The sequence below is a fragment of the Gymnogyps californianus genome, chromosome 3 (assembly GCF_018139145.2).
Source record: "Gymnogyps californianus isolate 813 chromosome 3, ASM1813914v2, whole genome shotgun sequence".
Lineage (NCBI taxonomy): Eukaryota > Metazoa > Chordata > Aves > Accipitriformes > Cathartidae > Gymnogyps > Gymnogyps californianus.
Genome location: NC_059473.1, coordinates 39678900 through 39693945, shown reverse-complemented (window position 1 = coordinate 39693945; position 15046 = coordinate 39678900). Strand labels below are relative to the sequence as shown.

The 15046-nt window shown below is 40.0% G+C and overlaps 1 protein-coding gene across 1 annotated transcript in view; it reads left to right on the top strand.

The window, feature by feature from the left end:
• The window catches only part of KIF26B (kinesin family member 26B), a 300765-nt gene that overhangs the window by 240539 nt on the left and 45180 nt on the right, over positions 1 to 15046 (top strand). Inside the window, exons 8-10 of the mRNA XM_050895026.1 lie at positions 174 to 436; positions 3351 to 3534; positions 8315 to 8474. Of these exons, the coding sequence (XP_050750983.1) occupies positions 174 to 436; positions 3351 to 3534; positions 8315 to 8474 (607 nt within the window). The remainder of the gene's footprint in view (positions 1 to 173; positions 437 to 3350; positions 3535 to 8314; positions 8475 to 15046) is intronic.

The window sequence follows — 15046 nt, the reverse complement described above, 5'->3', positions numbered from 1 at the left end:
TTTTCCATGTACTATTTGTCTGCCTGCCTATCTTTCTCCCTTGCTGACTGTCCTTATGGTAGTGAAGAAGTTGTTTTCATGAGGCTGTGCAGGATAATCTCTCTTGGCAGAAGGCTGTGAAGGTCCTGGGAGTGATTTTGTTATCTTTTCTCCATCCCCCCCATTCCTGACAGGGAAGTCATACACCATGATCGGGAAGGATGATTCCATGCAAAACCTCGGCATAATCCCTTGTGCCATCTCCTGGCTCTTCAAGTTGATTAATGAACGCAAAGAGAAGACAGGAGCCCGCTTTTCGGTCCGAATTTCTGCAGTGGAAGTGTGGGGGAAAGAAGAAAATCTGAGAGACCTGTTGTCAGAAGTGGCTACGGGCAGCCTGCAAGATGGCCAGTCCCCAGGTGTCTACCTTTGTGAAGACCCCATTTGTGGCATGCAGGTGAATCCAAGGTTCATTTTGTACTGAAACAAGCAATGTGACTTTTTTTTTTTCTGAGCTATTGAGATGGTTCAAATTCAAGAACTACCCAGAGCATAAAGTTTATAGACTTGAAAGTGTTTACTTTAAAACATGCAAGAACTTTATGACCTGCAGCTGCAGGGCCATCTGCTCTCCTGGCCTAAATATTTGTACCTCTGGTATAACTGGTGTTGAGCAGGGGCTTGTGTTTGCAATAAAATGTGAAAACATTCAGTGCAAACAAAAATTCACCTCATTCTTAAAAGAAAAAAAAAAGTGTGATCTCTCTTTTGTAAAATAACAAGCTAAAATATTTACAGTACTGCACAAATAGCTGGAGGCCATTAATATGGCTGTTTATCTCTTTATAAACTACATTATTTATAGCACTTGCATTAGCAATGTTGTAGGAAGCATTAATTGCTACTTATTAATTGCTGCCAAGAAATAAATTCCTGAGCTGGGCAAGCCAAGAATAACTCGAACTCTTAGGTTTGGAGGTTTAGCAGGAATGAGTAACTAGCTCATATATTTCCTGGGTAACCACTAGAAAGTCTCAGCAGCTCTTTTTTTTTTTCCCCTCTTGCTTTGAGGGGAAAAAAGGCCTATTCTTTCATTTTGCTGTCTGTGAGGGAGTAAATCTGATTTTTGTATGAGTAGATGAAGATGGAGCAAACCAGCATGATGGAGCTTGAATACATTCTTTCAACCTTAAAGGCAAAGGCTGCTTCCATCGAGAACCTGCAGAGCACTGCCTAGCCAAGGATGGGGAATGGAGGGAGGAGGGAACAGACCTACAGGGTCATGTACCCTATTTCCAGCTGCAAGCATCTAGAAATCATGATTCACATCCACAAAATTCATGAATCATGAGATTTTAAACAACATGTAATAAATTTTGTGTTTTATCTCTTTGTGGTTTAAGCCTTTCAGACATACTTAGATCATATTTTCCATTCTTTTCCATTCTACCCAAGGACTACGAAGTTGCGTCTTGATTTTAAATAATAATTAAGGTTCTCATTCTCACTTGACTCCTGGCTTTAGTGCTTTATTAAATACTTAGAGTATCACAAGAGATCTCACCCTCTGGTATCCAGTAATGGGCACAGTCTAGTGAATATAAGATGGGAGCCTTGAGTCTTCACAGTTCCCATTGGGGTGATAGATGGGCCAGTTAAGATCTGATTTAGCATACGTATGTTACGTATGTTACATATGTTACATAACCGTGTAACAACTAGCCTCTTCTTAGAGCTTAATTCTTTACTAAGGTATTTAAGCACAATAGCAATAATAATAAATATCCCATTATTGTTGCTTATTTTCATATAGATACAGACAGAACAGCTATATGCAATATGAATTATTTTAGACCAGTGGAGAAAAGGTAGCTCCATGAGACGTCTATGTATCTCTGCAGTGTAAAATACTGAATTAAATTGCAAGAAAAAAAGCCCTTTTATGTGTGTTTACAAGACATAACGACATTCTAGAGTCAGGTATCCTGCACCTGAATTCTCAAAATCCTCCTATGAAGGGAGGATATTATATTATAGCCATACAGATAGGCAAAATCAGCAGTGTGTATAGCAAATGAATAATCACCATATGTCATACTGTCTGTCATTGGGCCTTTCCAAGTATGCACATTTTCTTGTTGCTTACATTAGTGAGATCAGCCCACAGACTGGCCTGCCTTCTGCTTGCCTTGTTAACTCCTTTCTGCCCCCCTCCCCCTTTCTAGAGAAAGCTCAGCCTTCAGCTGTGTCACCCCATCCCATGCACAGCCTCAGCTTTATTCCTCCTCAGACTGATTAATGGTCACGAAGAGAAGACAGGAGCACTGTCTTCTTTAGGAGAACTTAACTTCTAGCTGTATTACATAGCAGGGACGTTTCCCTGAGAATGGGAGTTCCTCACTGTTTTTATGCCAGACAAAACAAGTCTATTCTATGGGCTGTAGGCCAGGTCTGTATTCTGCCAAAACGAATGCCATGAGATTACACTGTCACATGTCCCTTCCACAGGCAAACTAATCTTAGGTGACATGAAACACGCGTGTGTTCCTGACGTTATGGGGGGTTAATAATATCTGCCCTCCTATGCTGTCTATCACTTTGGAGAGATAAGAGCAGGCTGGTGACTAGGACTGAGGTCCAGCAAATGTGAATGTATGTATATTACCTGCCTTGTTCCATTTAATGGATTGCCCTGGCTTGTGAGCAGGTGTATAAGCTTGTGATATGAAGGGGCAAGAAAATGACTTCTCTTCTGTGCTGCTCCTGACATGCTATGGGGCTGAACACAAACTGCACTCCTGTTATTTCCCAGATTTGTCTGTGGACTGCTCCCTTCTAACACTTTCTGAAGGGTAACACATAGTCCTGACCCTGCCAGTCTCCACCAACTGTTGAGTTTGGGATTGACGTGTCTTCCACAATTATTTTTTTTTCACTTGTAGCCGTCAGAAGGATGCAGTGATTGCCAGAGCCAGCAATGCAGGGGAAAAAAAGGCAGTAAAAATAATGAAAATAGTGAATAATTAATAAGCATAAATAGCTTAAAATTCTGGGAAAGTGAAGGAACAAATTTATGCATCTGGCCAGCCCATAGGACAGTTTTCAGTTGCTGGGGTTTATTTGTAACAACTGCCACCAGAGGTACCCCAAGTAAGAACCCTCAAAAGCCTGGATTCAATCATGGGGCTCCTGGAGAACATGGTATTGTCACTGCCGGTGTCAGGAGGGGCTCATTCCATTGGGCACCTCCTCCTTTTCGGTCCCTTCAGAAGCCAACATATCTACAGTGTGCGTTGACTGCAGGAAGTTGTCTGGTAGCATTGACTTGCGTGGGAGTTTCTATGTCATTTCTCCCTTGTGTTAACCCGCAGCTTCAGAATCAGAGCGAGCTCCGCGCCCCTACAGCAGAGAAGGCTGCCTTCTTCCTTGACGCTGCCATCGCCTCACGTCGCAGCAGCCAGCGGGACTGTGACGAGGAGGATCACCGCAACTCCCACATGCTCTTCACTCTGCACATCTACCAGTACCGCATGGAGAAGAGCGGCAAAGGCGGAAGTAAGCTGTCCCCTCGCTCCCTTCAGTTTCCTCCATGCCATGCCTGCCTGGAGACTGGCTTTAAACAGGCTTTTAAACAATATTCTTTAGTAGTGAAAATTAGCAGAGTTCTCCATTCAGAATGGGGTGGGGCCATTCATACCAGCAGACTGGCCACCTGCCTCGTAAAGACCCACCACATGCCGTTAAAGGCCACTGGGGATTATTACCATTAATTGTCAATTTGGTTGCCGTTGTAGAGATACCAACAGTTAGTCCTCAGCACTGTGTGGGCCTCTGTATCTGAAAAAAAAAAGTGCTTTTCAGATTAGCTTTTAGTATTACTTTTACTGATAGTGTTGAGGTCATGGATTAAAATATTGTGGCGACAGGCATTCCCTGCCACCCTTAGGTTGGCTGTTCCCCTTTGGCACCTAAATAGGGCAGTGTGTGTGGAAGCTGATGTTGGCAATGCATAAACTGTAGGTTTTCTTGGAGATATGTGATATTTTAGTTACCGGCCCAACTACATGTGCACAAAACACTCTCGTGGTTCTTTGTAAAGGCTCTGGGCTTTTCAGATTGGCCTGCTCCCTCTCTTTGCCATAGATGCTTTCACTGGCATCATGTCTTTACTTCCATCTCCCACTTGTAAGTGAGGAAAAGATGCTTCCATGTTTACTTATATGTTTCTATAATTTTCAAAGGTTTCATTTGACTCGCACCATTTGTATTTTTTTATTATATTTATCTTCTGTTTCAAGTCTCCCAAATTGTTTCTAACTGGAGATATACAAAGGGGCTTTTTTTAGTACGTTCCAGTGATAAAAGATTCGTATAATATAAGAAGCACCACCACCGAAAAAGAAAACTTTCACATTAAACTTCTTTTTTTTAAATAATCATTTTTTACAGGGAAAAAATGTTTGTTTGAAAGACACCATAGACCTCTGCTTCTTTAAGTTTGTGGGCTTAAGCAATTCTGCAGAAATAGCATATGCTTCAGCTCCTGGCTCTGCATAGGTTATTTGTAATAAGGAATAGATTGCAAGCTATGATGTGTAGTGGGTGAACACCACTGCAGTATTAATGTCTAATGTTTGAATGCAGAAAATTTACATTGACTGTGCTTATATTGTAAGAGAGAAAACCAGAAAGTTGCTCTAAGTGGAAGTGCAGTTTGCATGTGTTTAAATAATAACCCCTGTGGAACTGGCAGGCAGAAATCTCAATTAACTAAAGGTTTATTAATTAACCACCCTGTGGTGGAAAGGAAGACTGAATGCTCAAATGGACTGTTCATAGCAATAAAGATGGCTGATTTTGAGGGAATTATTACTACAATTATTTAGTGCTCCATGCTTTTTTTACTGCACACAAGTACATGTACACACAGTCCTTTTCTACTGTTTTCAAATGCAATTAATAAAAGGGAAAAAAATGTTTTCCTGTGGCTATAATGACTCATTTTTAAAAAAGAAGACACAATCCTGTTGGATTATAATATGGCATGCTTTGCCCACTGCCTGTAGTTATATCTTTGTCTCGTGGCCATACCACCTCCTGTCTTCAAGTTCCCATATCTGAGTGGCCTCGCAAGCCAGGCAGGGTCAGATCTCGCTGATAATTGAATGAGGGGGGAATTCCAGCTGCTCAGAAAGGGCGCCTAGTGATTATCACTGTCTCCTGCTGTAATGAAGGACTTTTCAAAAAACAATGTGAAGATAGTAGAGATATATAGATTCCAGTAACAGGATTAAAAAAGGATAGGAAAAAGAAAAAAAAAAGAAACCCAGCTTCTAAAGGATAAGAGATTAAAGGGCTGGCTAACATATGATTTTGGTAAAAAATGACTGTTAGAATAACGCATTGGTACTGTACTTACCTCCTTGTTAGATTCATTACCAGGAATGTCATGAAGTAGGCTTAGCACCACTGAAATAAATGGCATTGTGGCAGAACTGGCACAGTCATTTTTCAGCTGTCAGCTCTGAAAAGCCTCTGTGGCCGTAGACAAAAACAAGTGTTAGGATGTTCCACATCTCTTCTTCTTTCTATAGTTGCCAGGCACATTAGTGGAGAACTTGCCTAACAAATAACTTCATTTTCAGATCAAGCAAGTGGATCTGCCATCCTAAAAATGTCTTACTTTGACCTGTAAATTAAATAAGAAGGAAAGATCTGATAACTTCTCTTATTCTGGATTTCCTCAGCCTGTGTAATAGGAACATGTGTGGAAACAGTATGACTAAGATTTTGAAGGGTAGTGATTTCTTTCATTTTCTTTTGTTTCCCCGATGTCTGGTAATCTTAGCAACAGATATATTTATTATAGATAATTCAGTAAAGTTGCCTGCAGTCATTTTCGGTAGCAACTAAACACATTTCTTTGTTTTTCTAAGTAAATCATTGGGGGATACTCAAAAAAGGTAATTTCAGCCTTCTGAGGGTAGCAGTCTTAGAGGAGTCAGGGACTCCTAAGTCTAAGAGTTTTAAGGACACTTAGAGGGGAGGCAAAGCTCCTCCATGAGTAGTTCAGAGGAGGTGAAGGTGCAGCTGCCTGGACGGTTCCCCAGGGAAGCCTGACTTTCTGCAGCGAGTGCAGGAGCCCATAATGCATGTGAAAACTTCCCCATGAGAAGTATCCTACCACTTCCCACTACTGAGAGCACAGTGATGAAACTTCCATGGACATGTTTAATGGGTTGTCGTATAATCTGAGGACTGTTACAGCGTTTTGAATGTCTAGTCACCGATATTAGTTTTAATCAGACATTTATTCTTCACTTCTGTTTTGTGATACTCAGCATGACTTAACCAATATTGCAGTATACTGGAAGTCCTGTGTTGCCTAATACCTGATGTAGCTGAAGCACTAACAAGACTTAAAAGAAGCAGAAGTTACTGTATTTTAACAATTGTTGGCAGAGATGCTGGCTACATTTTTTTAATATTATTCTCAAATCCCATAGCATAAACCACTTTCACAGAAAAAGTCTTCTCTCTTTCTTCTTCTCTCTTTCTTCTTTCTTCCTTCTTTATTTTTCTCTCTGCTTTGCTTTTATTTTCTTCTCTTCTTCTTCTCTTTATTCATGTTTCTTTTTTCTTTTATCATAATAATCTACTCATAGTTTTATTGTTTTTCATTTTAATTAGCTATCACCTACAACTGAAACAGAATTATAGAATTATACATAACGTATTCTACAGAAAGGCTTTATATTTTTATAGAAAGTTTTGTGTCATGCAAGACACCAGGTAGTAGCAATAAGCAGTGAGCCCTGTGTTTTGCAGTGCTTGCAGAATGAAATATCTCTCTCCTTATTTTTTCAGTGTAGGTTAACATGTTTTAAGTTACAGCTAATAGTTAAATATACCTTTAGTAGCTGTATGTTTTCTAAATTTATACACATTTTTCATAGTAGACTTTCTTTCTATGAGCAAATCTGCAAAATGATATGATTGTGTATCACCTTTTTGTCAATATGTAGAAGTTTTACAAGTGTCTTCTTCACATATCTATGTAAACTTATTTCCTTCTATGTCCTATGGCACCTACATGCCTGTATACCATGGCATGGTACCACAGCTACTGAATGCAGGGTCATTGAAAAAACATGCTTGTGGTTAGTAAGACATTTCCAAAGCAATGAAATGTGTCTGGAAATGTCTTTTCTAAGGTCCCCATCATGTAGTTGCTCCCATCACCGTCTTTGCTTGTGAACTGGTCCCCCCCCCACACTAATACTTTTTTTTACCAGATGCATAAGTTGAGGTGCTGTGTCAAAATGGCTGTGAATATATTTGCATAGAGGTAAACTCAGATGTGAAAGTATTTCCACTCCTGTTTAAGTTATGTTTGTGTTCTCAAATAGCACTCTTAACTTTTGAGTTAAGATCCTAGAAATAAAACTGCCTTTTCCTACGGATTGCTTCTAAACTAACTCTTGAGAATAGAGAGGATTGGTCAAAGATCAGATGCAAAAAAACCAGCTAGGAAATTGTCTTGAGATAATAGAGAATTAGAAGCACTTCTGTAAAGTCTACATAGTCCCTATCCTGGGTTCATAAGGAACCATAGGCTTTTAAAGACAGCAACTGTCTGTTAATCTTGGTGTTTCAACGGTAGCATCTTTTCACTTTAAAGGTAGTGTGTTGATACAGAGTAAACAAGAAAAAAAACATCCAGATCCACTGCCAGTTTTACAGAAACTATTTTCAGAACAGAGCAGCTTGTCCACAATCCATTACCCATGGCATGGCAAACCTTTTCTTAGCCCAAATGATAATGTGAAATTGTATAGACTTAAAGCAAAGTTGAACGTCCCACAGACGCCACAGATTCTTCTGAAGATCCAGTATTCAAGATGGGAAAGATAAGAGAAGCTGCCACAGGATCACTGCTCACCAAGCAGCAATTCCCAGCCTGTAGTTTTTTGGACAGAGGAACAGTAATGACAGAGACAGAAACAGAGCCAACTCAGGTACAGGCTAATAGGGCTATATTTAAAAAAAAAAAAAAAAAAAAGCACAGTAGTGACTCTCACAGAGTTCAACCTGCAGGAGCAGATGAGTACTGAAAGCCCTGGCAATTTTTGAGCAAGTCTGGAGTGGATAGCAATGTACAGCAATAAAGGCTGACAGTGAGTTAACAGGACCCCTACAGTTTGTTACTGCTAACATGAATTAGGAAAGGTTTCTGGATTGTTTCCTCTTTGCAAGTCGTGGCGAGTCTTTTGCTTTCCTGGGAAGCTGCTTTTGGAGGCACATGCTAACTCTTTGCTTTCTTTGTTTACGGCAGTGTCTGGAGGTCGCAGCCGCTTGCACCTTATTGACCTGGGTAGCTGCGTGAAAGTGCTCAGCAAAAACCGGGAGGGAAGCTCTGGCCTCTGTCTCTCATTGTCAGCACTGGGCAATGTCATCCTCGCCCTTGTTAATGGAAGCAAACACATCCCGTACAAGTAAGTGGTATTCTGTGTTGCACCTAATGAGAGGATGCTAGCAAGCAGTTTGCTTGTCTGGGCCTGAGGCAGACTTGGGGTAAGCAGGGAGAGAGTCTGCTGGGGTCAGTGCAGCCCTCTTGAGGTATGGCAAAACCTGCCTAAGGTTCAGTGACACCTGATCTAACCTTACATCTGGTAGCTACACTGTATTTGACATTCAGGTTTCAAAGGAAGAAGCCTGCTGAAATAGGACCCAGGTGTCTTGAAGATCTTAAGGCTCAAAGTTCAGCACATTAGGATTTTGTTTTCCAGTACTGTTCAAAGATTTTTTTTAGTGTTTCAAAGCATCTGAGAGCCAGTTTCATATTTGCTCCACAGAGACAAATGTTGCTGCCATAGTGCAGCACTATAGAGAAAATTATTTTGCTGTCCATTGTGTGGAATTTAGTGTCTTGAAAATATATGTCACAATGGGCATGCATGTTTGTCATGAGATTCTTTCTGTGATCCAAGCTTACTTTGCATTTTATTTTTGTACGGTTTGAATCTCAGTGTCAGCCTTTCACTTGCAAAAAACAAGTGGGCCCTATTTGTCACACTAGACAAGTGGCCTTTGCTACTGCAGGTAGCTTCTGGGAAATTAGAGGAATTGCTCACCTAGTGGGTATGTTTTGTACTCATTTGTCTTCATCGTTGTCTCACCCCATTTGTCATGTGTGCAGGTCTGAAAGCAAGTTTGGATTCATTACCCAACCCAGACAGTCATACAGCCTTCCTATTGAGAAGTTTCTGATTTTGTGGACAGTATTGCTTTTCTCTAGCCTAAAGCCTAGGGAGTAGCAACTAGCATCACAGGAATGGCTTACTGTAGCATCTTGTAATCGAACCGCTAATGAATGTCACCATTCATGAAGGACATGTATATGAGATCTGGAGTTAGGAACAACAGGATGACATGAAAAACGAACCAAGTCATTCACAGAGCATATTTCAGTCCATACATTTTACCCTTTTTATCATGGTAAAGGCTACAAACATGATTATTTTCTCATATTCATTCAAGATTGCAAGGTATTGACAAGTTTTACTTCTTTGGTTTTGTCTTCATTTTGGAAAATAAAGATGAATTGAGTTTGGTTTTAATTTTATTTTTCTTCTAAAATTGATTTTTCCAAAATTATTTGGCAGTCCAGAACATGTTCTCTGGAAATATTCGTGTTCCTGGAATTCAGTCAGACTGGAACTCAGTTAAAAGCCAACCAAATTTGTACATATAAATATTCATGAAATGTTTTGTGGATCACGCACCTAGTCGTAGTGTGAAAGTAGCTTGAACTCTGCACTTCACAAAGTGTAGCTCAAACTATGCTTATCAAAACGCTGTCTTCCTTCCTGTCGGTTTTTATGGACTGAAGGGAAGGCAAACTGTAGGAATAGAAAAATGATGTTAATGATGCTCCCTAGGCTAGAATTGAACATACAAGGAATAGTTACCAAAGACAACAGCTGTCTTTCCTGGCAATGCCTGACTGGGAGAAAAGCATTACCAAACATGTCTTCTACTTGCTGCACTACCAATCTTTCTTCTGTGATTCCCAGCTGTTGCACTTCTGAGCTTACACAGCCAGAGGTGCCAGCACACTTTCTCATCAATGTTTCTGTACTGCTGAAAGAAGATAAAAGCTCTCTTCAGGCCAGCATCTCCTCTTGAATTCGCCCCTATAAGAGCAGATAGTACAGACTATAAATATAGGGAAGTGATTGGTCATCTGTAAATCAGAGGCAATGTCTCTGTTTCTAAGGAGGACTTTTAAAATGTAATTTGAAAAACATACTGGCATATTTTGGAGCAAATTCTGTTCGCTTCCTGCTGAGAAGAGCGCAGAAAGCATTTTTTCCCAAATGTGATCTATTCACGAGCAGTGGAAATAAGAGTCTTGGTGGCTGGGTGAGCACAAACACTATTTGCTCAGTGATCTGGCAGTACAGGTGTGTGCTGCTCCTTGGTGGAGAAGAGAGGAAGGAGAGGGGTGGGCATGTGCTGCATTGTAGAAGAGGCTGAGCATCCCATAGACTGATGTGATATGTGTTCAGTAGCACCTCTTGTTTAGAGCAGCGGCTAGCCTATCTAGCTGAGATAATTTCCCTTTCTTTAGGGGTGTTCTCTTTCATTATTAAAGATAAAATTAAAATTTTTTAACTGCCTTTTTTGAGTGGGACCAAAGGAAAACAATGGAAGTGTTTTCTTATTTGACAGCAGTGCACATTTTGTGTGTGGTCTCAGCAAATTGCCATAGAGCAGTAGACAAAATAGAGCATCTTTTCTTTATCTGAGCTATTAAACAGCCATTAAGTATTTTATGGCAGCCTGTCAGTAGGCACTGCATGGCTTCCTGGGAGCTCAGAAACTCACAATTTCATAGACATCAGGTTTTCTCTTACTGCAGAAATTTAGTTCTCTAAACTCTGAGACGCTGCAGGCTCTTAAACTTCCTTCAGTGCTGTATCCAGCTTTATCTCCACAGGTAGTAGTTGTAGGGAAAAGCTTGTTCAGATTCATAGCTGGTATAAGCAGATGCTACTGCATTGCCTTCAGTGGGCTGTGTGTTTATGCCAGGGATGAATTTGCCTCTCTGCCTGCAGTCTCTATGAAAAACACATGCTGCTCTTCAGCACATTTTGCACTTTTTTTTCTTACCCATAAGGCTAAGTCTTGGAAGCCATTAAGTTGGAATCTTTCTCCCTTGGGAACACCCCCATACCCCCCCCCCCCCCCCGCCCCCATTTTGGGAATAGTAACACAGATTGACACTAGCTTTAGCAGGAACTTGTCTACCAAAGTTGTAGGAAAGTAATGTAGAAATTCTCAGACATGAAACAATACAGGTTGATATGGTTTGAGATCTTGTCCTGCATTCAAGTTAAATTCCACATGGGTCTGAAGAATGGGCAAGAATCCCTATAATGGGCAACCACATGCAGCTAATGAGTGACCAGGCCGTGATTTCTAGGAGTTTGTATCTTTCATATATGTACTTATAATCTCTATCTAATATCTCAGTGTGTTATCTCTTTGTCATTATTAATGTCCAGACCTATTTTGAACCTTACTAAGCTCATCATTCTGTCATGGTATGAACCAGTGAGTTCTTCCAGCTCAGTATTATATAAAAATAGCATTTTTAATTTGACTTAAATACATTGCCATTTAATGTCACCAGTTTCTTTTGCTCTTGAGTTACAAGCAAATCCCTCAAAAGACTGGGCCAGAATTATTTTCTCTGCAGGAATGTCAAATATCTTCATAAAAATTGGAAAGGAGCACTTGCAAGCCCAAGGAAGAGCAAGGGAGTCAACTCCTGCCCTGACCAAGTTTGACAGGGCTCAGAACTGCTACAGGAGGAGGATTTTGCTAAGCTGTAGTAATTGTTAGTGCCATTTTATTTTTTTAAAAGCATTTCAGCTTTACATTAGTGCTGCATTATCTGCCTCTGATTTCCAAGATGAATGTATTTTAAACCCTCAGATGAATACCCATTTACACGAACTCCAGATATTGGTTTATATAGCTCACTATTCAAAAATGACTCCAGTTGCTAGGCAACAGGGGTGGTGATAATTCATGGTAATGCTGTTTTGGAAATAATCATTTTTATACATTTTAATGACTATGAGAATGTAAGAAAACTGTTTAGAAAAGTGCAAGGCTGTATGAATTTCTCTTTCAGAAATTGTTGCTTGTTTTATTTAATAGGCTTCTCTCTTAATGTGCTATCCCAACGTGCTAGTGTTTCTGGAGGCATCCTATATTTTGAACTACATACTTATGCTTATCCAAGGAGAGAGTCTTGTCTGTAAAATAGATGGGCGTGAGTCAAAAGCATGAATTTTATTCTTGGCACTTCTGCTTCTCTGTCATACGGTTGCAGTTCCTCCCAGATCTTACATGCTGGTATTGTTTTTTTTTACTCCTATCTGTAGAAAATGAAATGATATTAAGTGACTGGTGCAACGTTGCACAAGAGGCTTAGTGGCAGAGCCACCATGTTTTAAGATCTAATTTGGTGCTTAAACCATGGGCTAATCCATTCTTTCTATCTGCATGACCTTTGGAAAATAATTTATTTCTGTATTTATTTATTTATTCCTATTTATAAAACTGAGCTAGAAAAAATTCAAGTAGGACTTTGTAAAGGGCATTCCGACTTGGCAAAAAGCACTACTTACCTTTTAACTGTTGCTAGGACTCTGTTACCTTATTTTTTCACTTTTTTTAGAGTTAAGGACTCACATAGGTGGTCCTAATGGGATGCAAAATCTGAGGCTTTTTGGTCAAGGGTAGACTATATTGCTTTAAAGTGAAAAGGAGAAAGGGGAAAGTGTTGGATTATAGTATTTTGGTATAAAAGACGAGCCTAAAGAATATGCTGTATATCAGATATTTTCTTTAAATTGTTAGTTAATTGTTGGAGTAAAAATGAAAATGAGGTTTGGATGGATCCAGTAATTCAGATTCTTTTCTTGGTTAAATCAGTGTATCTATCTGCAGTTGTTTCATCTGTGTAAAAAAACTGTGTGTGAAGAGAACTGGGATCCCAGGTATCTTTTGTTTATAGGTCTTGCCTTTGCATTTATAGCATGAGTTAGATTATTTTTCTCAGAAGAAATGTCAGTGAAAACTTTTCAGAAGGAGATAAGGAAAGCTAAAAACCGGTTCACAATACAATTCTTGTACAATAACTAGTATTAGTACTGGGGATTTTATCCTTATTTACGAGCTCGTACTAAGTCTTAGTTTTGTGGGATTCACACAACCATATCTGCTTACTAGGCCTAAGAATTTAATGCCAAAATTGAACTATATGCCCAATGAGCAATCTGTTTAATGGTTACTTCATCAGTGCCTAAACCTAATTTTTCTTTTTTTTTATTGAGAGATTTCTATCACTTTTGCTTTCCACTGCTGCATCTACTAGTCTTCTGTTCCTTGCTTTTGCTTCTCCTCAATGAGAAGATGGTACAAAGACCACAGAAAACTTCAGAAAAAATCTGGTGCTGCCTTTGGCATCTCCAATCTTTCTGTGTTAATTTAGTATTGAATATATTAGAAGTGGGTGAAGAACTGTTTTGCTGTTTTACTTATGGAAACGTGAGAGCAGGAGAAGGGGAAATAAAGAATGAAAATGAGGACATGAGTGACAGCTGAAACAGAATCACAGCACTGGGAAATGGCCCAAAATGAATGGGAGAGCTCTGAGAGACACTGAGATAACGTGTAGAGGAGACAACAATCCACAGAGAAGAACTGGGAAGCAAAAGAGAAAAAGAAATGAGCCCATTCAAAAAGAGGAATAAGCCTAAGAAATACCCCTGAATGATCCAATTGTAGGAGAGCGGTCAATAGAGATTTTGTTGAATGTGAAATAGTTCCTAATTAGCTATCAAAAACGTGAGCTGCTCAGGAACAAAAAAATTTTTCCATGATGTTGGCAGCCAGGACTGGCTAACAGACACTGAAGCCACTGGAGCTATGCCATATTATACCAGCTGAGGACCTGGCCTTAGGTGCATGCTCTTTGACACTAGCCAGAGTGTTTTGGCAACATGGAAGAGCAATGCAGTTGCCAGCAAGAGCACTGAAACACTGTCAGCACAGATATAATGAGGACTTGGAGCATCTGGCAATTACTTTCACCTTTGGGGTTTTTCTGTAGCTGACAGTTTTACTAGGTTGAATTTCTGACGGTTTTCTTCTTTATTCCAGGGAACTACATAAAATAGATGGAATCAAGGATGCACAGTCTGTGAATGTAGGAAAACTTATTGCATTTAATCTGCAACTCAGGAGCATGAGGATAACAGATTTTGTATGCTCCAGCAATCGCTGTTGTAGTGTTCATCAACAATGCACTTTATTGTAGGACAGTTTGTACAGCTGATAGTGCAGATTTGAGCTTTATCTGCACATGTCTTACAGTACTGTGTTTCATCATCAAGTTAATGAGAGATAGTAGACAAAATCCTCAAGGAAAGCTTCAGTGGAGCTGCCATTCCCCAGCTTTGGGTTTTCAACTCAGTCCTGCCAGACTGGCAACGTGATAATTATTGGAGCAGAGGTGTCTGTGTGCATGTGTAGTGGATGTAAGCGAGTGTGTTGTGTTCACTGAGCCTGATCCCCTGTTACACCAGTTTTACAACAGACCTCAGTTGACATGGCTCCATTCTGCACAAGTGTTCAAGTGGGAAGAATCGGGCCTCATGAGCTAGCTCTTTCAATGCTCTTTGAACCACTCAACAAATTACCGCTTTACAGATACTGTAACAAGCAAATAATGATGGACTGCAAAATGAAATGAGAAGGGAAGTGCTTGTGGTTTATAGTCAGATTTAACAGCAATTAGTAATTGCATTCAAATAACCATTCCTATCAGCAGCAGATAGCTGCATCATGGAAGGACACTACTTTGGTCCCGGGCCAGCACAGACATGACTGGTAATGAACAAGCAATCCAGTAGCATGCAGTTATTACTGAAATATAATTTGAGTGGGACCCAAATAGGCCATTATGGTGATTTCATATACAAATGAA